General features: G+C 44.4%; 2 protein-coding genes across 2 annotated transcripts; both read right to left on the bottom strand.

Moving 5' to 3' along the window:
* Nucleotides 1–216: 216 nt before the first annotated feature.
* GARIN1A (golgi associated RAB2 interactor 1A) lies at nucleotides 217–12,609 on the bottom strand. The gene is made up of 5 exons (XM_049894019.1): nucleotides 12,457–12,609; nucleotides 10,335–10,519; nucleotides 8,930–9,179; nucleotides 3,477–3,595; nucleotides 217–415 (listed from the first exon to the last, which is right to left on the bottom strand). The coding sequence occupies exons 1-5, from the start codon at nucleotides 12,607–12,609 to the stop codon at nucleotides 217–219; spliced, it is 906 nt and encodes a 301-aa protein (XP_049749976.1).
* Nucleotides 12,610–18,613: 6,004 nt separating this feature from the next.
* HILPDA (hypoxia inducible lipid droplet associated) lies at nucleotides 18,614–20,784 on the bottom strand. The gene is made up of 2 exons (XM_049894239.1): nucleotides 20,604–20,784; nucleotides 18,614–19,536 (listed from the first exon to the last, which is right to left on the bottom strand). The coding sequence occupies exon 2, from the start codon at nucleotides 19,476–19,478 to the stop codon at nucleotides 19,278–19,280; it is 201 nt and encodes a 66-aa protein (XP_049750196.1). The 5' UTR covers nucleotides 19,479–19,536; nucleotides 20,604–20,784; the 3' UTR covers nucleotides 18,614–19,277.
* Between the last annotated feature and the right edge of the window lie 5,135 nt (nucleotides 20,785–25,919).

The following is a 25,919-nucleotide window of genomic DNA, read 5'->3' on the forward strand; positions in this document are numbered from 1 at the left end:
ACCGCTCTTCACTCAGCCTCAAACCTCCCTACAGCATAACCTACTACAATGATGGATGGGCTCACTAGGAGGTTTATTGGTAGAAGTACAGAAGCACCTTGTTATAAACACCATCTTGCCTCTCCCAGGTCATTTGGCCCACAATGGGAAAGAGCAATGAAAGACTGTAGCATATGCACTGAAGCCAAGGGAAGGTCACTCTGGTTTAGCTGGGTCTCAGGGTCCCCAGAAGTTCTCTCCTAGGGAACTGGCTACAGGTGCCTCAAAGAAGTGCTCATTCGAGTTCTCTTGTTCCCAGAGGCTGTGGCTCAAGGTGGCTCTCATGGGTATGTTCGAAGTGACTGGAGTCACCACCGGGGAGGGTGTCTTGTCATTGCTGTTGAAATTGTCCATTTCAATGGTCATGTTGGTGTTGCTGTTGGAGCCCGGGGATTTCAGAGTCATTGAAAGCAACAGAAGAAAAATAAAACATTGTTAAAAATGTAATTTAAAAAGCTGTTTTCTAGTCTTTACCATCAGGAGTGCCTTGGATGTGAATATGGAAATGATGGGCAGTGATGATACTTACTTAAAGAACATAAGGTATGATAATTCTAAGATGCCTTGAGAGGAGAAAGCCAAGGAGGAAAGAGGCTGGCTCTGCTGATGTGTATGGAACAGACACCTCTCCAAACCTTAAGCATTGCTTTTATACATTGAGAGCCTAATGAACTATGACTCAAAAGCAAAATCTGAGTCCCCTGGAATCTGCCTGGTACCCATATAACCTGCCAGTCTAAGTAGAAAGAAAATCTTAAACCAGTTCTCTAAAATAATAACAGCTTTAAAAAAAAGTCACAATCACTTAGTGTGTCTAAAAACAAAACAAAATAACAACAACAACAGTGGGGCTAAAAACAAAAAATTCTGATTACAAATGGGACACATGTTTATATTTAAAAGAAAATATCAAAAACACCAAAAAGAAAATATCACTCACACTGTTACTATTCAGAGATAAATGCAGTAAGGGTTTTTTTTTTTTTTTTTTTAAGTGAAAATAATTTTAGCATATTGAGCTAGAGACTGGCAATATGGCTGAACAATCTAAAAACCTCCTTGCTACAAAACACTTAGGAATGCTAGGTCAAATATAAAAGACGTAATTTCAAATGCATTGCTGAGCTCACAAAAAGCAAAGGAAACTCTGAAGGGCCCAAAATTAAGAGTAACGTAGAGACCATAGAAGTGAGTGTGAGCTGAAGCTGGGGCTGCTCTGAGGGACTTGCCAGTCTTGGTAACCTAGGGCTTGGGTTTTCACAGCCACATGAGAAAGGAGGTAAAGTCTTCAGTCTGAGCTAGGTGGGGAATTGACTGAGATATTTGCATGCATTCAGGACTTCAAAGCTACACCCTCAGTAAAAAAAGTACACCAGAAAGAAATCCATCCAGTGCCACAAGGAAGCTCATCTGTATCTGCCTAGGCCCTGGGTTCTAAGGAGAGTCTCTCTAAAAAATTCTTATCTTTGGGCTTGTCCTCATGGTGGTTTGAGGTCTGAATTTACACATGGTCCTCAAACTCCCAAGCTAAGAAACTAATATAAATAATTTCTCCTGAGCTAGTAACATCCCTGAAGCATTTGACAGAAGCAAACCTAAAATGGTTCTGTGGGGTTACCCACCTCAAATCAGGCTAGCTTGAGTTCCACAGATGAAGACCTGTTTGAAATAAGCTCATGATCAAAAATTACAGCTATAAACAAATACCTACAAGACCCATAAGCATCAGTATCTGTGTGAGAAGAAGCAGATAGAAGCAAAAGAGTAGAATTCAGCCAAATATTATTCCTGAGGAATCTGTTAAAGCAAGAGCTTCAAATAACCAAAATAACTGGATAAACAGCACTATAAGAATTGGTGGTGAGCATTAAACACATCTTTGTGCAGAACTAAAGAGGAGAACTCCTAAATCTACAACAGCCAGCCAATGGAAGTTCGGCAGGCCAACTTGAGAAAAGCAACAGAAACTCTGAGGTGACAGCAAGGGGTTCTTGGAAAAGTCTGAAGGATCTGGGTCAGTGTGTGTTTTATGAACTCTGAAAACCTGCCAGAAACTCCCTGGCAGGACAAAGCCTTACACTAAGGAAAAATCACTGGAAGGGAATTCAAATTGAGCAGGAGAGGGACAATAGAAGCAAAGAGAAATTGGCAAGGGAAATACAGCTAGGAATCTCAGAAAGTATAAAGCCATAAACACTTTACAAAAACAACGCTAGAGGGAGCGCTAGAGCTAAGCTAGAAAAGCTAGCCTGACCCATCCCTTCTTCCCAAAAGTTGAGGGAAACCTAGTTCAGTGAAAATTAGGGTCAGAAAAAGATCACAATCAAATCACGTACAAAGTTTTGTAAGAAAGAAAGAAAATATGGAACATAATAAATTCTTACAATGAAAGCACACAAGGAAGATAATGAAAACTACAACCCGGCATTTCAAAATAGGCTAAAAGAAATTAAGAAAATGATAAAAGATACCAAAGAACAACATAAATTAGAATTTAAAAGATTTATAAATGAAGTGATAGAACTGAGAAAATAATTAGAAGTTGTTAAGAGATCAAAATTTTTACTAAAATGAAGTCTAAACTAGAAAGAACACAAGAGAAAACAAGCACAACACACAATGCCTTACGGGAAGTAGAAGATTAAAAGGACAAGAGTTTAAAAAATACAAAAAAGAGAAAGCGACAGGTAAAGTAGACAGGCAAAGATGATCCAACATACAAATAATAAGAGTATCCAAAGAAGAATTTGACTCGATGGCATACAATGACAACAACAAACAAGAAAAATTCAAAAATTTAATTCAAGAAAAGTATCTTGGACAAAAAAAGAGTTAGAGAGAGGCGTGAAGCCACATGTAAGGGCACGCCATGTACCTGGGAAAAAATGACCAATGCTGAGGCATATACTAGTGAAACTACTGTACTTTAAGGGAAAAAGGAGAGGGAAACAGAAAACTCCTTTGGCTATTCAGGCAAAAAGACCAAGTCACTTATAAACAAACAAACAAAAAAACAAACTCATTGCAGTATAGTCAATTCTGACTCATAGCAACCTTACAGGACAGAGTAGAACTGCCCCATAGTGTTTCCAAGGCTGTAATCTTTACTTAAAGGAATCTTGGTGGTACAGTGGTTAAAGTGCTTGACTGCTGCCGAAAAGTCGCTGGCTCAAAGCCACCAGCCACTCCATGGGAGAAAGATGTGGTGGTCTGCTTCCATAGTGATTTACAGCCTTGGAAATCCTATGAGGCCACTATGAGTTGGAATCGACTTGATGGCAACAGGTTGGTATGGGTAGTATATAGAGGTATTAGTATAAAGGTAACCATTTGTACAAACTTTCCTAAATACAAAAATAAATAGCGGCAACAAAAAAGAAAGGATAAACCATTAAAAAAAAATCTATGCTGTGGGAAGGGGTGCTTATAGTACACACATGGCTGCTGGGAGCTGGGACTGTTCTGAGAGGTGCAATGAACTTCCGCTGGTCTGTTCTGCTGTCAGCAGCCTGAGGTTTTCACTGGGCTGGGATGATGACAGGAGGCTGTTTTCAGGCTGTATGGAGAAATTCAGAGTCAGGTTACCAGGTTGGCTCACTCACGCTTCTTGGCCTCCCAGGAGCAGAACCTTGAAGGGATTCTTGGGATCACACCTGGGTGTTATGGACTGAATTGCCATCGCCCCCTTCTTCCCCACCCCACCCCCCACCCCATATGCTTTGAATTCCTGGCCGTTGTACCTGTGGATGTGATCCTGCCTGGAAATATGGTTTTGTTTGGAAATGGAAGTCCCTGGGTGGGCACAGATGGCTAAGTGCTCAACTACCTGAAAAGTTGGTGGTTTGAACCCAGCCAGAGGTGCCTCAGAAGAAAACCCTAGAAATCTGCTTCTGAAAGGTCATAACCTTGAAAGCCCTATGAAGTGCAGTTCTACACTACAACACATGGGGTCTCCATGAGTTGGAATTGACTTGACGGCAACTGATTTTGGTTTTGTACCTGTGGATGTAATCCTGTTTGAAAATAGGGGTTTTCTTTTGCTATGTTAATGAGGTCACACCAGTGTAGGGTGGGTCCTAAACCCAATAACGTCTCAGTTATGCAAAAGACCAGAACAGACTCAGAAACACAGACAAGGAGGAAGATAGACACCATGCGAGGATCATCTACAAGTCAAGGCATGCCAAGGAACCAAGGAACACCCTGGTTTACTGACAAGAAAGGAATCCACATTGCTGAGACCTGATTTGGACTTCTAGCCTCCAGAGCTGTGAGAAAATAAATTTCTGTTCTTTAAAGCCACCCACTTATGATATTTGTGTTACAGCAACACTAGGTAACTAAGACACTGGATTTCATAGCCTAGCCCTGGGAACCTGTTCCTTACGCATTAAGCCCCAGAATCATCAGACCAAAAACAGGGCCCCTGGCAGGATGACATCCTCTGTGTAACGGGCTGCTGGGGCTACTCTGTCCAGAGTACAAGAGCTGAACATTAAGAATCAGAGCAGCTGAGCTGTGAAATAGTGGTTAATCAATGTATCAGACTTTAAAAGTTGGTTGTAACATAACTAAAACATGTAACTTAAATGAAAGGATGGACATGTTTAGATTTTGAAATCTGAAGGTTTTAGGTAACCCAGTCTATCAAGCTCTTCCTTTCTGTCTTCTACACTGAGCAAGGCCTGGGAAGGCTTTCTATGCATCAAAAAATGCCTTACTTATACACTGCTGGTGGGAATGTAAATTGGTACAACCACTTTGGAAATCCATCTGGCGTTATCTTAAGCAGTTAGAAATAGAACTACCATACAACCCAGAAATCCCACTCCTCGGAATATACCCTAGAGATACAAGAGCCTTCACACAAACAGATATATGCACACCCATGTTTATTGCAGCTCTGTTTACAATAGCAAAAAGTTGGAAGCAACCAAGGTGTCCATCAACGGATGAATGGGTAAATAAATTGTGGTATATTCACACAATGGAATACTACGCATCGATAAAGAACAGTGACGAATCTCTGAAACATTTCATAACATGGAGGAACCTGGAAGGCATTATGCTGAGCGAAATTAGTCAGAGGCAAAAGGTCAAATATTGTATAAGACCACTATTACAAGATCTTGAGAAATAGTAAACCTGAGAAGAACACATACTTTTGTGGTTATGAGGTGGGGAGGGAGGGAGGATGGGAGAGGGTTTTTTATTGATTAATCAGTAGATAAGAACTGCTTTAGGTGAAGGGAAAGACAACACTCAATACATGGAAGGTCAGCTCAAATGGACTGGACCAAAAGCAAAGAAGTTTCCGGGATAAAATGAATGCTTCAAAGGTCAGCGGAGCAAGGGCGGGGGTCTGGGGAACATGGTTTGCAGGGACTTCTAAGTCAATTGGCAAAATAATTCTATTATGAAATCATTCTGCATCCCACTTTGAAATGTGGCATCTGGGGTCTTAAATGCTAACAAGCGGCCATCTAAGATACAGCAATTGGTCTCAACCCACCTGGAGCAAAGGAAAATGAAGAACACCAAGGCCACACGACAACTAAGAGCCCAAGAGACAGAAAGGGCCACATGAACCAGAGACCTACATCATCCTGAGACCAGAAGAACTAGTTGGTGCCTGGCCACAATAGATGACTGCCCTGATAGGGAGCACAGCAGAGGACCCCTGAGGGAGCAGGAGATCAGTGGGATGCAGACCCCAAATTCTCATAAAAAGACCAGACTTAATGGTCTGACTGAGACTAGAGGAATCCCGGCGGCCATGGTCCCCAGACCTTCTGTTGGCACAGGACAGGAACCATCCCCGAAGACAACTCATCAGACATGAAAGGGACTGGTCAGCGGGTGGGAGAGAGACGCTGATGAAGAGTGAGCTAATTATATCAGGTGGACACTTGAGATTGTGTTGGCAACTCTTGTCTGGAGGGGGGGATGGGAGGATAGAGAGAGAGGGAAGCCGGCAAAATCGTCACAAAAGAAGAGACTGAAAGGGCTGACTCAAGAGGGGGAGAGCAAGTGGGAGTACGGAGTAAGATGTATGTAAACTTATATGTGACAGACTGATTGGATTTGTAAACGTTCACTTGAAGCTTAATAAAAGTTAAAAAAAAAAATGCCTTAGATAAGCTGAAACCCAAACCCGTTGCCACTGAGTTGATTCTGACTCATAGCGACCCTATCGGACAGAATAGAACTTCCCCCATTCAGCTCCCGGCAGTAACGTTTACGGAAGCAGACTGCCACATCCCTCTCCCTCGGTGCAGCTGGTGGGTTGGAACCGCCAACTCTTTGGTTAGCAGCCGGGGTACTTAACCGCTGTGCCACCAGGGCTCCTTTAGATAAACTGAAGGCGAAAGCAAATTCTTGGGAAAATGTTTGCAAGAAAATTGCAATAAAGATTTATGCTCTTGATGTACAAGAGCTTTACTTTACAAATCAATTTAGGAAAACCTAAGAATGCCAATAGAAAAATGGTCAAAGAACACAGATAATGCAGAAAGAAATTATATGTAAATATATATGTAACAATGTTCAAATGCATTGGAAATCAAAGAGATGCCACTTCTTACCTATCATAATTAGGACATTTATCAAAAGCTTGTACTACTCAGTTATGGTAAGGATGTAGTTATACAGATACTCATTTTAACAGTCAGAGTACAATGTGGCATGACCTTTACAGCAAGCAATCTGCCAGTATGCATCAAGAGCCTTAAAAATGTTTATGCCTTTTGAACTACTAATTCTATTTCTAAAAATCTGACGCAAGAAAACCATGCTAAATGTGGACAATATATATAAATGCTTGTGTTAGCATTATTTATGATAAGGACAAATTATAAACAACTCTAAATGTCTAATATTAGGGGAATGGTTATGTACATTTTAATTCATTCACGCAATTGCGTAGTATGAGATTTACAAAGAGCTTTTAAAAGACAAAAAAATGCTTAAAATATAAAGTGGAAAAAGCAGGATTCATAAATGCCTATATACTTAATGTCCTCAAATATGCAAATTAAAATTAATTTAAAAAGAGAGGCTGGAAGGCGATATGCCAAAATGTTAAAAGTGATTGCTTCTGCCTGGATGGATGTGGGGCTGATTTTTCTGTGCTTTTCTGATTTTCTTCAGCGAGGGTTATTACTTTAATAGTACTGAAAAAGAAGACAGTAAGAACCTGAAAACAGTTTTTTAAGTGAGCTAAGTACTTCATAACTCTTTTTAAGAGAGCTAAATGAATTTGCTTTTTACTTTGTAGACCTCAGAAGTCCTGGTGGTGTAGTGGTTAAGAGCTACGACTGCTAGTTCGAATCCACCAGGCGCTCCTTGGAGAAACCCTAGGAGGCAGTTCTCTGTCCTCTAGGGTCACTATCGGCCCGACTCAAGGGCAACAGTTTTGTTTGTTTGTTTGTTTGTTTGTTTTGTAGACCTCAGTGTGGTGTGTGCATATCACTGACTTTTTTTTTTCTTAGTAATATTTCACTGTGTTTTTGGTACAAGTGTACACAGCAAATTAGATTCCCATTTGACAATTTCTATACAAATTGTTTAGTGACATTAGCTACATTTTTCACAATGTGTCAACATTTCTCTTTAATTGTGTTCTGGTTGTTCCGTTTCCAGGACTCTAGTTTCCGTGCCCCTCATCTTTGCTTTAGAATAATTGTTGACCTTTTGGTCTCTTACAGATGTTTTTTAAAATTATTATTTATTTATTGTGGTTTAGATGAGGCTTACAGAGCAAATTAGTTTCTCATTAAACAATACACGTATTGTTTTCATGACATTGGTTGCCAACCCTATGACATGTCAACACTCTCCCCTTCTCGACCTTGGGTTCCCAATTACCAGCTTTCCTGTCCCTTCCTACCTTATTGTCCTTGCCCCTGAGCTGGTGTGCCCATTTAGTCTCATTTTGTTTTATGGGCCTGTCTAATCTTTGGATGAAGGGTGAACCTCAGGAGTGAATTTGGTACTAAAGTTAAAAGAGCGTCCGGGGGCCATATTCTTGGGGTTTCTACAGCTTCTGTCAGACTGGTAAGTCTGGTCTTTTTTAGTGAGTTAGAATTTTGTTCTACATTTTTCCCCAGCTCTGTCTGGGACCTTCTATTGTGATCCCTGTCAGAATAGTTGATGGAGGTAGCTGGGCACCATCTAGTTGTGCTGGACTCAGTCTGGTGGAGACTGTGGTACTTGTGGTCCATTAGTCCTCATATAGATTGTTTTTTAATAGAACACTGTACTCATGGGTAACACCCTTTGTTTTGTGTGCCAATCTATTATTTCACTAAAAGGTGATCTCAGGGGATAGTTTTAAGATTTAAAGAGTATCTCAGGGCGATAATCTCAGGAAGTCCTCTAGTCTCAACTGGTCCACTAAATCTGGACTTTTTAAGAATTTGAGTTCTGTTCCATGTTTTTCTCCCATTCTGTCAGCATCCATCTATTGTGGCCCTGATCAGAACGGTCAGTAGTGGTAGCTGGGCACCATCTAGTTCTTCTGGTCTCAGGGTAGACGAGGCTGTGGTTTGTGTAGGCTATTAGCCTTGTAGGCTAGTTTCTTCTTTGAAACTTTGATTTCCTTCTTTCTCTTTTGCTCCTAACTAGTAGATACCAATAGTTGTATCTTGGATGGCTGCCCGTAAGCTTCTAAGACCCCAGATGCTAATCACCTCACAAGGATGCAGAACATGAACTTTGTGATGCCAGTTGACTGAATTGTCCCCTCAGAATATCACTGACACTTAAAACTAAGAAGTTTGTTCTTCCCCCCCACAGCACTGTACCTTAATACCCATCGGTCTTTACAGTATCATATGACCTCCCTTCCCATCGACCGTTTCTGCTAAAGATTATGGAGAGGCCCACTTACTATTGTCTCAGTGGAGCTGCTGGACACCTTGGGCACAAGGCAATGAGTGAATTGGATCCTGGGGTCTTTGGTGGTGATGGACAGGCCTTTCTGCAAAATTCTCACCAAGCGGGTCCAGAACTGAAACACGGCCTCAGGGTGTTTTTCGTGGAGCCTCAGGTAGTAGATCTTTTCAGTCACAGTCCTCACCCTCAGGATGCGCTGAAGCCGGTCACAGATCTGTAGCTCCACGTACTTCAGGGGCAGAATCCTGAACACAATTGGGAAATCCATAGCAGAGCCCAGGATTTTAATCAACTCTGTTGGCACCTACCTAGAGCCTGACTCTGCTCACAAGCCTCCCCTCTCTGCTTGGGAGACCCCAAGAAAGAACGCTCACAGGCTGAATTATTATTAATCTGTCTACATCAATAACAATGGCTAATATTTGATGTATAATACCTCACTGAATCCTCACAACAATCCTTTGATGAAGGAAGGATAGGTATTCATTCCATCTCACAGACTGTGAAACTGAGGCTTAGAGAAACTAAGTGATTTGCCCAAGTTTAGATCTCATTAAGTAGAAGCTGGATCTACAGTTTTCTGACTCCATTTCTGGGCTTCCTTCTGTCCTCTCAGGGCTTTTCTGGCAAAGATCACTGTATTGAAAGGGCCAGGAGAAGGATGGACTACCCGCCTCCTTTTCTCCTACCCAGTACCCAGTGCAGCTGAGTTGATTCCGACTCACAGAGACTCTACAGGACGGAGTAGAACTGCCCCATAGAGTTTCCAAGGAGCGCCTGGCGGATTCGAACTGCTGACTTTTTTGTTAGCAGCAGTAGCACTTAACCACTGCACCACCAGGGTTTCCACCTTGTCTCCTAGACCTCCGGTGTTTTTTTTGTTGTTGTTGGTCTCAATCTCAATACCTTGAAATCCAGTCTGACTTTCACAATCTTCTCCTTTTCTCTGGAAATTCTCTAGACTGTATTGATACAATAAATGTAAACAAAGGAAGCTAAGATCCTTGAAAACTAGGCCCCACCAGACGAGGACTGTGACCTGCAATAGCCCCAGCTCTAAGCACAATGCTGGGTAGATAAAACAAACAAACAAAAAAAACCAAACCCACTGCTGTTAAATCAATTCCGACTCATAGCAACACTATGGGACAGAGTAGAACTGCTCCACAGGGTTTCTAAGGAGCAGCTGGTGGATTTGAACCACCCACCACTGCGCCACCAGGGCTCCGCTCCGTACATAGTAGATGCTAAATAAATATTTGTTGAATGAATGAATTCTACATAGCGCATACACTAAAGAGCACTGTCCTTCCTTTTTATCTAAAACTCAGCTGCAAAACAATGCACAGACCTGTCAACCACCCCATCCTCTTCCTCCCGGCTTTCAAACCTTTCTTTACCTGCTGAGGGTGATGACTGGGGCATCCCCAGGTTTTCTCCAGGTGGAAAAAGGACCCCGGGGCCAGGTGACCTGGGCCATCAGGAGGACATTGGGGAGTGGCAGGGAGGGCACCGAGGAGGTCACCCCAAGGACCACAGTGGTAGATCCTCCAGAAACATTCATCCATTTCCCGGGCTTAGTGACCTGGAAATCAGCCCCCAGATACACAAGTCAGAGAGAAGAAAAGCCAAGGGTGAAAGGATACAGGTGCTGGGAAGGGGGACTACACTCTGGTGCCAGGTTTGGAGCATCTGCTTCTTGTCCCTGTGTGGCACACTGGGCTGGCCATGACCTATTAGCGATCCTTTCTGTAGGGCTCCCCAAATCGCCTCTAAGCTCACTGGCGACAGGAACCCTGTGCCAGATGTCTTTGTGTCCTCTCTATTACCTAACTGTAAATGGATGCACTAGCAAGAAAGAGCCGAGTGGCATTGAAATTTTATTCCCCCACCCTTGGGGAGAAGCCAGCATCAGTTTCTAATGGCCTGGAAGGAAAGTTGTGCGAAGAAAGTTGCAGACGGGGTGGAGAATGAGGTAAGAGCTGTTGAATGCGAAGGCCCAGATGGCCCTCCTGGAGTGAGATTTGGGAGCTTCCTCCAGGATGAGAGAGGGCCTGGGTCGTCACTGGGCTCTCTTTCTCCACCCCAGGGGCTGTGGCAGGACAGAGAGAGGGGACACAAGGTGCTGGGTACTCAGTCTTGGTTAAGACACCCCTCACTGTCCAGGCTGGCGGAGAAGCACTGGAGCTATGGTCTCTGAGGAACCACAGGGACGAGGGTAAGGAACTTACAGGGGGTGACTCCCTGTTCCCAAGACCAGAGAGCCATCCCCCCAATGTCCTAGACTTTGTGAGGCCATTGGGACCAGTACACGGCCCCTGGTGGGGCTGGGGGCAAGGGAAAGCCCCAGGAATGACTGTAATAGAATGGTCCACAAGTCCAACCAGACGGTGCGTCAAGAAAAGGAAATTTTGAAAAAAATTATATTTCTTAAAGCCCGTATTGTGGAATGAAATGCATATCCAGTATAAAACATAGAGAGTCCGACGGTGGTACAAACAGTTAAAGTGCTCATCTGCTCACCAAAACGTTGGAGGTGTGGGTCCATCCAGAGGTGCCTTGGAAGAAAGGCCTGGTGATCTACTTCTTAAAAATTAGCCATTGAAAACCCTACGAAGCACAGTTCTACTCTGACACAATGGGGTCGCCACGAATTGGAGTCAATTCAACAGCACATTTTTTTGTTTTGCAAAAGAGCACAGGTTCAGAAGTTCAAGCAGGACCACTAGAGGGAGGCAGGCAGCACCCTGGTAAGGCTGGATACGTATTAAAATGACCATGTCACACTTTCTGTGGCTCCATGCTTCTCCAGGCCACAAATGCTCACTTCCACCGGTCATGTCATCACTCTTCTGGGTGCTGGAAGAACCTAGGCGTGGCTGATTTACCCAGTGGCCCTGCTGTTACACAAGACTGTTTCCAAACCGTCTCGGAGAGTGGAGGTTGGATTTCAGAGCAGGGATTCAGGTAGCACCCTTCATTCCCTGTAACCATCCTGTTTGGACTAGTCCCAGGAAGGGTGCCTATGGACCCTACCCGGAGAGTAAGATCTGATTTCTTCTTTTACAAGGTATTGTTCTATTCCCTACCTGTACTTTTGGTGCAGGAGTCCCTGGGTAGCGCAATCAATTAAGTACTCAGCTACCAACTGAAAGGTTGGTGGCTTGAACCCACCTACAGGTGCCTCAGAAGAAAGGCCTGGCGATCTCTTTCCAAAAGGTCACAGCCTTGAAAACCCTGTGGAGTGCAGTTCTGCTCTGCACACATGGTGTCACCATGAGTCGGAATTGACTTGATGGCAAGTGGTTTGGGTTTTTTTGGTTTACCTTTGATGCAGGTAGCTCCATGATGCTGTAGACACAGACTGAAGTGACCGTGGGACCGAGACTGTCTGGTTTTCTCTAGCCTTAGTGGCTTCTTTTTCCTCCCCAGGGCTTTCAAAGGCCACACTATCTCTTGCTAACCCCTGGGAATAGGTTTTGGGAAGGGAAGGAGAGCTGGCCCTGAGCTACGCAAGGGTACCTGAATAAAGTTGCTTTCAAACACCATAGAGTCGGAGAACAAGTTGAATTCTGGAGAATGAATCAGTTGACAAAGAAGGCCATTTTCCACCCCAAGTTCCACTCCAGGGCCTGGTTCCCTGACCTCAGGCGGGAGGCCCCTGATCCTACTCATTTGTACTTGGGAAGAATAGGCTGCGGGACATCTCTAGGGCTCCATGTAGACCCAGCCCAACTTCAAGGTGTTGGTGTGACCACTGCTCCCCACCCCTCCACCGCCCAACTCCCTTCCTTACTCATGGGCTGCCCCCTCCCCAGGGAACGGCCTGTGGGCTCACAATGGCTTGAATGACATCAAGGAGTGTGATGCGTAACAAGAGGGAAGGGAAAAAAGAAGAGGAGAGGAGCGATTGAGGATAAGCAGGACTCTCCTCCTCCTTTCCCACTAGCTACAAACCAGCAGTCATGGAGCCTACCTCGCTTTTCAAACATGCAACCTTTCCCCAAACGCCAGCAAAATGGCTCCTCTGAGGTTGTGCCAAGATAGCAGGAAGCTGGCCAGAAAGGTAAGGTTCTCTAGGAAGGCTCTTGGGAATCTCACAGATTTTCACCCTCTCCCTTGCGGTAAAGCCTCCCAGAAACACTCTCTCTGGAAGCATGAATTGTTCACCCAAAGCCCGTCCCTGACTTGCCAGAGGAGTTAAGGGCAGGAGAGAGCCATTTATTCCAAATTTCCCTGCCCCATCTCATGATGAGCCCTTTTTATTTATTTTTTTAATACTAGACTGTTTTATTTATTTATTTATTTTAATACTAGACTGTTTTACTTATTTTTTTAATACTAGACTGTTAACAATGAAGAGGCTTGTTCATTTCAGAATAGTGAGAAAAGGAGAAAGTAGTGACACTGTTGTATGCTGGAAACACCTCAAAACAAGTCGTGACAGCCAATTGTTAAAGTTTTAAGAATTTTGTGAGCTAATTAAGTAAATATCTTTATTAAAAACAAAGGTAATAAATATCCCAAACTCATCACTTTCTAACTATTCTTCTGCTCTTGAGGTTATTTGCTTCTATTGTGTCTGCCTAGTAGAAATCGTATTGAATGGATTGCTATGGCACCCCTCTTCCCAGGATACGTTCAGTAACTCCATGTTGGTAGCTAGCTTGAAATCTGCTATGTGGGGAGTTACTTACGCCACGGAAATCAACAAATGTACAGATCAGGACTTGGTTTACTGTTTCATTGACTATCTAAAGTGATGAAGAAAATGTTAATGATACAGCTTCCACTTAAACATGTCTCTAGCTATTATAGTTCCCTGGGTGGTGCAAACAGTTGGCACTCAGCTACTACCTCGAAGTCTGGCAATTTGAATCCACCTAGCGGTGCTGCAGAAGAAAGGCCCGGCAATTTGCTTCCATAAAGATTACAGCCAAGAAAACCCTACAGAGCAGTTCTACTCTGTAACACATGAGGTTACCATGAGTTGGAATCAACCACAACAGGTTTGGGTTTTTCTGTAGCTATTACATATCGGGCACAAAAAATCTGAGGAAATAATTCATCCAATATTTGAAAACTATTATGTGATTTAGCAAAGATGTTGCCCGTGTCATCGATGAACAAATGAAGTTACAACATACATATTTGTTATTTCACTTTGGTCTTATCAATGTAAATATCAGCCAACATTCACATTGCTCTTCATGTAGCAACTTTTTCGTCAGTTGCAACCATAGGTTGTCTAGGAATACTTGAATTTGACAAAAATCAATAAAAACTTCCACTGAGAATCAGCTGACTGTATGAAATTTACAATAAAAAGTATTATATACCCCAGACAGCATTTTAACTCAGTACTGAAGACACTCCTAAGCCTCACCTTCAGCCATAGATTAGACAGATCCATAAAACAAAATGAGACTAAAGGGGCACATCAGTCTAAGGGCAAGGACTAGAAGCCAGGAGGGGACAGGAACCCAAGGTCGAGAAGGGGAGAGTGTTGACATGTCATGGGGTTGGCAACAAATGTCACAAAACAATATGTTTATTAACTATCTAATGAGAAACTAATTTGCTCTGTAAACCCTCATCTAAAGTACAATAAAAAAAAATCTAACAAAAAAGTATTATATGTACACATTGTATGTATAAATGTATTTTCCCTTGCAGAGCTGGTTGCTAAACACTTACTAGTACAACATTGTAGTGACACCAACTCCTCTCCTCCCCCAACTATCTCCTATCCTTGGTACCAGAGCCAGAAACTATCAGTAAGGACCTGTTCTTCAGGTTTCAGGTTTCATGAGGTTGGGGAGGAGTGAGGTGTTTGTTATCCCCCTCAGACTATGGCTGGACAGCTACCAGGCTCCCACCTTGTAACAGGTGTTCTTCTCATGGTCCAATTTTTCACATTTTTGTGCTTGCTGATGATCTGTTTCAAATGGTCCCCAAGCATAGTGCTGAAGTGCTGCCTAGTGTTCTTAATAGGAAGAAAGCTGTGATGTGCCTTACAGAGAAAACACGTGTGTTAGATAAGCTTCGTTCAGGCATAAGTTATAGTGCTGTTGACTGTGAGTTCAATGTTAATGAATCAAAAATATATATTAAGGAAAATGTTTTTAAACAAAAACCCATGTAAAATAAGGTTATGTATTAATTGGTCCCTGGGTACAAAACATGGGAAGCTTGAAATACCTGGTTTCTTGGTTATCTAGTGCTGCTACAACAGAAACACCAAAAGTGGATGGCTTTAACAAAGAGAAATCTATTCTCTCATAGTTTAGGAAGCTAGAAGTCCAAATTCATGGTTCCAGCTTTCTGTCTCTGTCAGTTCTGGGGCAAGGTCCTTGTCATCAATCTTCCCCTGGTCTAGGAGCTTCTCAGTGCAGGGACCCCAGACCCAAAGAATGAGCTATTCTCCTGGCTCTCCTTTCTTGGTGGTAATGAGGTCCCCCATCTTTCTGCTCACTTCTCTCTTTTATATCTGAAAAGAGGACTTAAGACACAACCTAATCTTGTAGATTGAGTCCTGGCTCATTAACATAACTACCTCTAATCCTGCCTCATTAACATTTTAGAGGTAGGATTTACAACACATAGGAAAATCATATCAGATGACAGAATGGTGGACAATCATACAATACTGGAAATCATGGCCTAGCCAAGTTGACATACATTTTGAGGGGACACAATTCAATCCATGACATTCCACCCCTTGCCCCCCAAAATTCATGTCCTTGCCACATGTAAAACATATTTACTTATAGCCAGTCTTAAATCAACTCTAAGTCCAATATCCAAAAAAATTCTTCATCTTTGAAATCCTGAATACAAGTAATCTGCTTTCAAAGTACAAATGTGGAACAGGCACAAGCTAGACATTTCCGTTACAAATGGGAGAAATTGGAGGGAAAAAAGGGGTAACAGGCAACAAGTAAGTCATCAGAACAGATTACATTACCTCTCAAGCCTTGAAAATAATCCTCTGTTCTCTGAGACCATTTAGGCAATGGCCCTGCCCTACAGACTCTGGGTGTTTGCCACTCTCTGGATTCTAGGTGGAGGCCTCTTAGCCCTGGGCTTTAGCTCTGTCTTCCCGGCCCACTGGAATGGCAACTCTGCTCCCTTGAATTTGGGTGGCCCCAGAGGCCATGGATCCAGCCTTTGAGACCCCAGATGTTGTGGCCCTGCCTTCTGAGACTGAGGCAGCTCTGCTTCCTGTGTTCCTTGTCTCTTCAGTTTCTGCTTCCTGGTTCCGTGGCCTCTCAGTCCCTCAGGACTTAGAGCCCACATCTGCCCTGCTGGAGCAAGTGTTCCAAAGCTCTGTAGCTCCACTGATAAGCACCTGGAGGCACCACACTCCGCCAGTAAACCTTGGCTGGAAGGCCCTCAGCTCTCTTGCTCTGTGGGTCAGCAAGCCTAGCTCCACCAGTAAGTGCCTGAAGTTACCCCACTCCACCAGGAGGTCTCCTGCCAAAGGCACCCATCTCTCTCTCCATGGGTCAGCTCTAGCACTGTCTTGCGCTGGTCTCCAGGTTTTGTTTGGTTCTTGCCATCTGTGCCATCTCCAGTGTAACAGCTGTCCTCATTTCCTTCTGAGTTCTCACCAGAATTGTCTTTGATATCCATAATTCTACCAAAAGTCTCTTCAAGGCAATCTAGGCTTTTACAATTAGGTACTTTAAAACTTTTCCAGCTTCTATCCATTCAGTTTCAAAACAGCTTCCACATTTTAGGTATCTGTCAGAGCAGCAGAAACACTGGTGGCATAGTGGTTAAGTGCCACAGCTGCTAACCAAAAGGTTGGCAGTATGAATCCACCAGGCACTCCTTGGAAACTCCATGGGGCAGTTCTACCCTGTCCTATAAGGTAGTTATGAGTTGGAACTGACTTGGCTCAAAGGCAGTGGGTTGTTGTTGTTTTTTTTTTTTTTTTTTTGGTCAGAGCAGCATCCCACTTTTCCAGTACCAAATTCTGTCTTAGTGATCTAGTGCTGCTATAACAGAAATACCACAAGTGGATGGCTTTAACGAACAAACTTATTCTCTCACAGTCTAGGAGGCTAGAAGTCCAAATTCAGGGTGCCAGCTCCAGGGGAAGGTTTCTCTGTCTGCTCCAGGACAAGGTCTTTGTCATTAATCTACCCCTCGTCTAGGAGTTCCTCAGCACAGGGACCCTGGGTCCAAAGGACACGCTCTGTTCCCAGCAGTTTTTTTTGGTGGTATGAGGTCCCCCTGTCTTTCTGCTCAGGTCTTTTATCTCAAGAGATTGATTTAAGACACAACCTAATCTTGTAGATTTGAGTCCTGTCTCATTAACATAACTGCCTCTAATCCTGCCTCATTAACATCATAGGGGTAGGATTCACAACACATTGGAAAATCCCATCAGATGACAAAACGGTGGACAAGCACACAATACTGGGAATCATGGCCTAGCCAGGCTGATAGATATTTTTTGGGGACACAACTCAATCCATGACACCTGGTAAACAGTATTAATGACTACCAGGGTGTGGAATAAATAAAAGTGATGCCCGAGCCACTGAGTTCTAGGATAGTGGCACCTAACTTTAAAAACATACACTGGAAGCAAAACTGGTTTAGCAGTAATACTTGTGGAAGAAGAGGACACTATGTTCCATTCTTACCCTCCAGCAAAAGCAAATCAAACTCATCATACATAAAATGACACACACACCAAGAGAAGAGTGCAGATACGTTTTAGTACAAGCAGAGGAGTAAATTTGTTTGCTTGGGTAGGGAATGGAGGAGTGGCAGATACAAGGAAACAAAAAGTTCATTTTTCAAAAATTTTTTGTGCTTTAGGTGAAAGTTTACAAATCATCTATCATACAAAAAGTTATACACACCTTGCTATGTACTCCTAGCTGCTCTCCCCCAATGAGACAGCACATTCCTCCTCTCTACGCTGTATTCCCTGTGTCCATTCAGCCCGCTCCTGTCCCCCTCTGCCTTCTCATCTCGCCTCTAGACAGAAGCTGCCCACAGTCTTATGCGTCTACTTGAGGCAAGAAACTCACTCACCAGTGTCATTGTCTATCTTATAGTCCAGTCCAATTTCTGTCTGTAGAGTTGACTTCGGGAATGGTTCCAATCTTAGGCTAACAAAGGTTCCGGGGGCCATGACAGTCAGGGTCCCTCCAGTCTCAGTCAGACCATTAAGCTTGGTCTAAAAAGGCTCATTTTTGAGTAAAGGCCAAACTGCTTAGATCTGAGGGAGAGAGCAGAAATAATCATGTGATGTATGGACATTTTACCAGTTGACGTTGAGAATAACCAGAATCAAGCAGTCAGTCAGGTGGGTAATTAAAAGGCATTTAAAAGTGAGAAGAAAAGGCAAGGGCCTACCGGATAGACAATCCTTTCCCCCAGAGATTGGGCTGGATGAGATCATCATTTCCTTCTTTAGAGATGGACAGGGTCATGAGAGGACTGTAATCATCCTGGTCTAGGCTCAGACACTGGTTGACACAGAATAGCCCTAACTGTCCCGCCCCTAAATCCAGAGGTTTATTGACTTTATGTTTTTTAAACAAAGTGTTGTAAGCTCTTTCCTGTTTAAAAGTTTTAAGATGTTAAAACTCATATCTAGGAATGAAGCTCATTCCCTACCACTAATTTCAAGGACAGAAGTCAACATGACACAGGGTGAAAACATGTTCAGCTTTATTGCATTAGAAAATTCATTTAAGCCACACGGTGGCCATTACGCCCATGTCTTCTGCAGGCTTTGTGTCACCCTACCACCCCCTTCAGACCAATACACACACGTACACACTATGTTGGAAGAAGGACTTAAAATGTAAACCATGAGAATGCTCCATCTCCCTGTCTTCATAGCTGACCCACATACCCCTCCAGCTGTCATCTAAACCCAGAGAAGTCCTCATGGAAGAGAGGCCCAACACCAAATCAACTGACCACAAGACACTCAAGTCCAAAGGCAGCTCCTGGACGATGTTTGAGAGTAGGGGGAAAACATCACCATCTCCCAACAGCTGAAGTTGCAGCACACACCCTCTGTGAGAGAAGTCGGAATCACACTGCCCAGGACAGCAAAACATACAGCAGACCCTGGGGAGAAGACTGAGATCACTCCACTCCACAGCCACAGGTAACCACTCAGATCTGTGGATCAAACGACTCTTTTCCAGGGCAAGGAACATCCAGACAGAGAGGTCATTCAAGGTGCTAGTCACAGTCAGTTCTCTAATAACACTGATACTCTGAGCTTGCCTCCTAGGAACTGGGACACCTGGTGGGATGAATTTAGACTAGTGTTGTTCCAAGGTTATGGTGGGTGGTGGGAGGGCTTACTGCAACCCCCTGGGCTGAGATGGATGGTCTGGAAGGCCTTTGCGGGGCTCTGGGCTGGCCAGTTGACCTCTGGTGGTCCAGGAGCTCCCAGGTGAGGGACCATCCAGTAAGGCCTCCAGTGACTCCACCAGTCCAAAGAAGATGGAAAGCAGGGTCAGCACCACACCCAAGAAGTAGAGGTTCAACATATGCTTCATGACTGAAAGGATCTCACTCCTTTACAGAGCTGCCAGAGCTGCCTTCTGCTTCTGGATCCTAAGGAAAGAGAGGAGAGGTTAATCTACAGCCGTTCGGGATACACAAGCATCTGGCCCTGACAGTTCTCTCCCTGTGGAGCTAAGGGAAAGGCTTGGTAGGCCAAGGAGGCAGGTGCCAGTAGGCGTTCCTCCACAGCAGAATCTCTGAGTATATTGACATGGTACACTCCAGGCTGTAGGGCCAGTCTTGCTTCTTGGATGAACTCAAGAGCATGCCTATGAAGTTTTACTTCTCCTGAAGACTTTGTTCTTGCCAGGAGCAATGCACAGTCAGGGAAGAGTAACCTTTCTGAAGAACAGACCCAGTCCTTTGGTTGGTGGGGAGGGGAGATAGAAGAACATGCTCTTGAGAAAGCAAGCTGCCTAGAAGTCTCCTACATCTCAGGCAGATCTGAGTTAACCAGAAACTTTTTTAAAATTGTGGCAAGAATACAGGTAACAGAACATTTGCCAGGTCTACAATCTTCACATGTGGCATTAGTTACGTTCATCATGCCGTTCAATCATCACCATTAACCGTTCTCAAAATTTTCCACCACCCTTAACAGAAGGTCAGTGTCCCCTACACATTGTGTCCTTCTTTAACCATAAACTTTTTGAAACTCAAAATAACCTTAAGAGGATCAAGTTCACTCACTCCACAAATATACCCCGAATACCCATAATGTGTTGGGCACCCTGGAAAGTTCGGGGTAAACTCTGTAGATATGAATCTTGCCCTCATGGAACTTACAGCCCAGAGGCGAGAGAGGCAAGAAAATAGGCGTGACCATACCACACAGCACGCTAAATGCAGTGACAAGGACACGTTAAGGGTGCTTTGGGAAGGCAGGACACGGACGCCCAGCACGAGCGAGGACGGGGTGGCCTATGTGGACCCACAGGCTCAGAACTCTAGTTAAGGCTCTCCCTGGAGAAAACGGGGGCGGGGCCCCTGGCTGACGGGGGACCCCGAGAGGAGCGGGTGCGAGGAGCGAGCTGCAGCCAGAGAAGGAGCGTGGCCGGACTGGCTTGCAGCCCGGGGGATGGGGGCCGGGAGCCGGGGAAACCCACAAAGCCGCTCACCTCGTGGGGGCAGGGCTCAGAGTGGCTCGTTCGCTGTAACAGCAGGTCGCGCAGGAGTCGGAAAGGAAGACGGCCAACGTGCAGGGCCGGATCTCTACCGAAGGAGCCCTGGGCACACAAAGGCACCGGCTGCAGGGAAGCCTCGTCCCAAGCTGCCCCGCTCCGCCCACTCGCTCCCGGCCCCGCCCCCGACATGCGCACGCGCACTGCAGCCCGCACGTAGGCAGCCCCGCCCAGAGGAGGGGACGGGCTGCGCCTGCGCGTGGCCGCCGGGGGCTCGTGGGCGGTGGGGTTTCTACGCGCGCTGGCGTTGCGCTCCTGAGTCACTGAGGTCTGGGGTGGGCGTGGGCGTGCGTGTTAACGTGCACGGCCGCTGCCTGCTCTGGGAAACGTTTGACGGAATCGGGAAGTACATTCACCCCAGGCCAAGTCGGTGGAAAGTACCCTGAAGTCAGATGAAGGCGGAGCAGCGAAGATGGTTTCTTCACCCACCAGAGGTTTCTTCACCCACCAGAGGTTTCTTCAGGGTACCAGTGGCCAGACCGCTACCACCCCCATGCTTACCCCGTTTCAGGAGCTGAAGAAACCGGAGCGGACTTTGTTTCACTTCTTCGGGGAGTCAACGTACCAGACACCACTCGCACGCCCTGTTCCAAGCCCCGACGTATAACTCCTCATGGACATTTCTGGAATGGTGAGGGAGGCCTCTGTGAGAGTTTGCCTTGCCTGCTGTTTAAGAAAACGTGAAATGGTCATCCAACCCTGGAGTCTGCTCCTAACTGCGTGTGGCAAGTCACTTGCCTTATTGGGCCTCAGTTTCCCCAACAAACGTGAGAGCATTGGCAACGCCATGATGTTTAAGGATGCTTTCAGCTTGAACTAAAGAGCTAGAAGGTCAGGGTCCAGCCTTATGCCCAGATTGGGGACTGGGAAGCCTTACTAAGCGCACTCATCACTGACACACATCCCCCCCTCTCCACGAAGGCAATGTAGAGGTCCCGTCGTGAGAGCACAAAAGGGGGATCTCAGAAAATAGGGTCCTGGGAAGACACTGGGGCTGGAGAGGCGCCCTGCAAAGGAACATCCACGCCGCGAAGGGAAGACTTGGTGGCTTCGCTGCCTTCCTCCTGGGGGGAGATGGGGACTCAAGGCAGGTCGCTGAGCTCTGGGACCAGCGGTGCCGCGCTAGGGCAAGGGCCTGGGCTGGATGGGAGAGAACCAGGCGTTCCCACCGCTCTGCAGTCTCTGGGCTGTGCAGAGAGGGACTGAACCTTCGGGAAGGGAGGAGCCAAATCGCCTCCACTGCGACCTTTTCCCTACATTCCCTGCTCTCCGAAGTCTGTAGAGGGAGGATTGGATGGGGACTTGCCAGCCAGCAGTCAGGCGCTCTGGAACTAGCTCTCTTGGTCAGCCTGCAGGAATTTTTCGTCTTTCATTATATCGGAGTTTTCTCTGTATTTTTGTTCTTGACTCTGTGACCCTTCTCTCGCACTATTAGGAGCGGTTCAGGCTCTGACATCACACTGCCAGGTGTCCCAAGCGCCGCCGCTTGCTAGCTGAGCACCTAGGGTGATTCCTTGAACCTCTCTGTACTTTGGTTCCCTCAAATGTTAAAAAAAAAAAAAAAAAAAAAGATGTTATATGGGATAGTAACAGTGCTTACGTGGAAATCCATATAAAGCACTGAGGATAGTGCCTTGCACATAGAAAACATTCCAGAGTGTTAACTTTGTATCATCTGCTACAACACTCCCAGAGGACAGACGTTGCTTATGATAGCTTATGTTCAGTGAATGAATTCAGGAATGCTACAGTAACTCTTTGGACTCTGCTTATTGTGAGCTCTAAATTTATATTTTCTCACAGTTGGAGGGAAGGAATGGGCATCTCTCCAATAATTCCCTATTCCCATAGTCACTGCCATTGTCTAAGCATCGTCCAGGTGGAGATAACCAGGGTTTGAGTGAGCGTACCCTTGTGCTTCCCCACCCATCAACCCACAAATACTGTCAGCTCTGGGTAAGCACTGACCCGTTTGGAATGGGATTCTAGCCTTGTTTCTACCACCTTGACCAAGTTAATTAACCCCTTTGAGCCTTAGTTTCCTTATCTGTAAAAGGGGGAAAATAATATGTAAAACAGAGAGTTGTGAGGAATTAGAAATAATGCATGTAAAGCATGTGCCACATAATAGATGTTCAATAAATAGTGGCTGTAGGGTCGTTATGAGTCGGAATTGACTGGACGGCAACAGGTTTGTTTGTTTAATTAATATACAGGTAGTGCCTGACTTTTGACAGGGTTTCATTCTGACATTTCCATCGTAACTTGGTTCTGATGTAAGTCAAGTACTTTTTTTTTTTAGTTTTAATTATTATTACCTTTTATAATCAGTATCTTTATAAATCTGATCTTTATTTACCTTTGGGGGTTGGAAGCATTACATATAAACTTACAGCTTCAACACTGGGGCTTCCTGCTTCTCCAGTAATATGCACATTATGTAAGCACACACACACAAAAAAGGACCACCTTAAGTGCGGCTCAAATATGTTGTAAGTCAGGGAATACCTGTACTAAGAAATACACAGGCAAGTTCTCATCCTTACCTGGTTGGGTAAGGAAGACCTAAAAAAGATAACAACCGAAGGCATTATAGGGTTATTGTTGTTTGTTGCCATCAAGCTGGCTCTAACTTCTAGTGACCTTATGTATAACAGAATGGAACAGCACCCAGTCCTACACCATCTAAGTGATTTTTAGTATGTTTGAGCTCATTGTGGCCGCTGTCTGAATCCATCTCTTTGAGGGTTTCCATTGGTTTTGCTGACCCTCAACTTTACCAAACATTTTGTCCTTTTCTAGTAATTGGCCTTTCTTCATAGTATATCCAAAGTAAGCAAGATGAAGTTTGCCATTCTTGCTTCCAAGGAGCATTCTGGTTTTATTTCTTCTAAGACTGATTTGTTCATTCTTCTGGCAGTCCATTGTATATTCAGTATTCTTTGCCAATACCACAATTAAGATGCATCAATTCTTCTGTCTTCTTTTTGACTCGATAGCAACGGGTTTTTTTAGCTTTAGAAATTAGTCGAACTTGAGTTTGAATCCTGCTCTGCAATTTTCTAGCTATTATCCTTGGACAGTTTAGGTTAACCTCTGATTGCCTCAGTTTCTTCATTTATAAAATAGGAGTAATAATAGTTCTTACCTACTAAGACTGTTATGAAGATTAAATTAAATAATATATATAAAGTACTTAGTGTATAAATAAGTGGTAGTTACTAATCCAATTAGCTCCTAAAGTAGACTATGATTAATGTACTACAGTGCTTGGGAGCCCAGAAACATGAGAAGAGAGAGAACTGAGTGGCAGATCCAAACCAAATCAAACTCGTTGCCATCGAGTGGATTTCAACTCATAGTGACCTTAAAGGACAAAGTAGAACTGCCCCAAGGGGTTTCCAAGGAGCACCTGGTGGATTTGAACTGCCAACCTTTTGGTTAGCAGCCATAGCTCTTAACCTCTATGCCACCAGGGTTTCCTGAGTGGCAGACATACAAAATAATAACATCACTGGGGTGACACTCCTTGGAATTCCTTGACCTGGAATTTTAGCATTAACCAGGATTATAAAGGAGAGTGGAAATGAAACAAGCATTTACCTAGCAACTGACATGTGGCAAACATTTTGCTAAATGCATTACATATATTATTTAACAATTCTAACAACCCCGTGAGATAGGTATTATTACCGCCTTTGTTAACCATGCTCTTTCCACCAAAGAAGAAAGACACTTGCTTCACCTAGTCTTTTACTCATCCTTCATATCTCAATTCAAATGTTTGCTCTGGAATCCTGTTCTGACTCTCAGACCCTTGTTACAGTTTCCAGTGTTGTTGTTGTGGGCTGTCAAGTCAATTCCGACTCATAGTGACCCCAGTGACAGAGTAGAACTCCTCCATAGGGTTTCCTGGGCTGTAATCTTTATGGGAGCAGATTGCCAGGTGTTTCTCCTGCGGAGCTGCCGGGGGCGGGGGGTGGAGTTTGAGCCTCCAACGTTTTGATTATCAACCAAGCACTTAACTGTTGCTCCATCCGGGCTCCTTACAGGTTCCAGTAGCATGATGCATGCACATTTCCCTCACAATTTGTTACGTTATCATTAGTTGTATTAACGTCTGCTTCTCAAAAGCTTGACAACTTTAATGAAAGTAGTGTCTGGGTCTGATTTTGTTTTCATTCCATCCCAGCAGCTACCACCATATAGTAGACTTAGTTTCATTAAATATTTGCCAGTGGAAGGAATAAATGAACAAATGATTATCTTATCCAGTGTCTTTAGTGAGTACTTATTGTACCACCAAGAGAGGATAGATGGGAGCCCAAGACAAACCCTCTTCAGGCCGCCTCCTTGGGAAATCCATACTAACAAAGAAAGATTCTTTATGAGCTACCCTGTCCCCAAACTCCTCAAGAGAAGTGGTTCCACAGTCAGTCCACAGCGGAGTACCACACTAAGAATGCACTATCTTCACAAACGTGACCTTACGATCCAGTGTCCCTTTAAAGAACGTCTCTACATTGCTGTTCAATGTAAAGTGGGATGCTCTCTATGGAAATCAATTTGGCAATATCTATAAATAGGATTCATATGGTCTTTAAGCCAGAATTCCACCCCTAGGAAATAGAAATTCCTCCATGTAGAGAACGAAGTATGTACAAGAAGCAGTCATTGCAGCTCTGTTTGTAATGGCAAAAGTTGGGGAAAGACAATAGCATGTTATGGACTGAATTGTTTTCACCTCCCGCCAAAAGATAGGTGGAAATGCTAACCTCTGGTACCTGTGAATGGGATCTTATTTGGAAATAGGGTCTTTGGAAATGTTATCCTTTAACCTGAGGTCATACTGGAGTAGGGTGGGTCCTAATCCTATGTGAGTGGTAGCCTTATAAAGGAGAAGACGCATAGACAAGATGGCCTTGCATCTGTAGGCCAAGGAACCCCAAGAAATACCTGGGGCTACCAGAAGCTGGAGAGACGACAAAGACTTCCCCTAGAGCCTTCTGAGAGAACATGGCCCTGCCAACACCCTGAATTCAGGTTACTAGCTTCCAAAATTGTGAGACAACAAATTTCTGTTCTTGTAAGCCTTCCCGTTTGTGATGCATTGTTACGGCAGCCCGAGGAAACTGTGTTGGTGAGGATGTGAGAAATCGGAACCCTCATAAATTATTGGTGGGGATGTAAACTTATGCAGCCACTATGGAAAACGGTTTGACAGTTCTTCAAAAAGCTAAACGTAGAGTTACC

This window comes from Elephas maximus, chromosome 8 (assembly GCF_024166365.1).
Source record: "Elephas maximus indicus isolate mEleMax1 chromosome 8, mEleMax1 primary haplotype, whole genome shotgun sequence".
Taxonomy (NCBI): Eukaryota; Metazoa; Chordata; class Mammalia; order Proboscidea; family Elephantidae; genus Elephas; species Elephas maximus.

Coding starts and splice junctions, on each gene's coding strand:
- GARIN1A (XM_049894019.1), bottom strand. CDS start 12,609: ATGAGTAGGATCAGGGGCCTCCCGCCTGAGGTCAGGGAACCAGGCCCT. Junction 3,596..8,929: donor GCAGCTCCACTGAGACAATA/GTAAGTGGGCCT, acceptor TTCTCCATACAG/CCTGAAAACAGCCTCCTGTC. Junction 416..3,476: donor TCCCAGCTCCCAGCAGCCAT/GTGTGTACTATA, acceptor GGGCTCCAACAG/CAACACCAACATGACCATTG.
- HILPDA (XM_049894239.1), bottom strand. CDS start 19,478: ATGAAGCATATGTTGAACCTCTACTTCTTGGGTGTGGTGCTGACCCTG.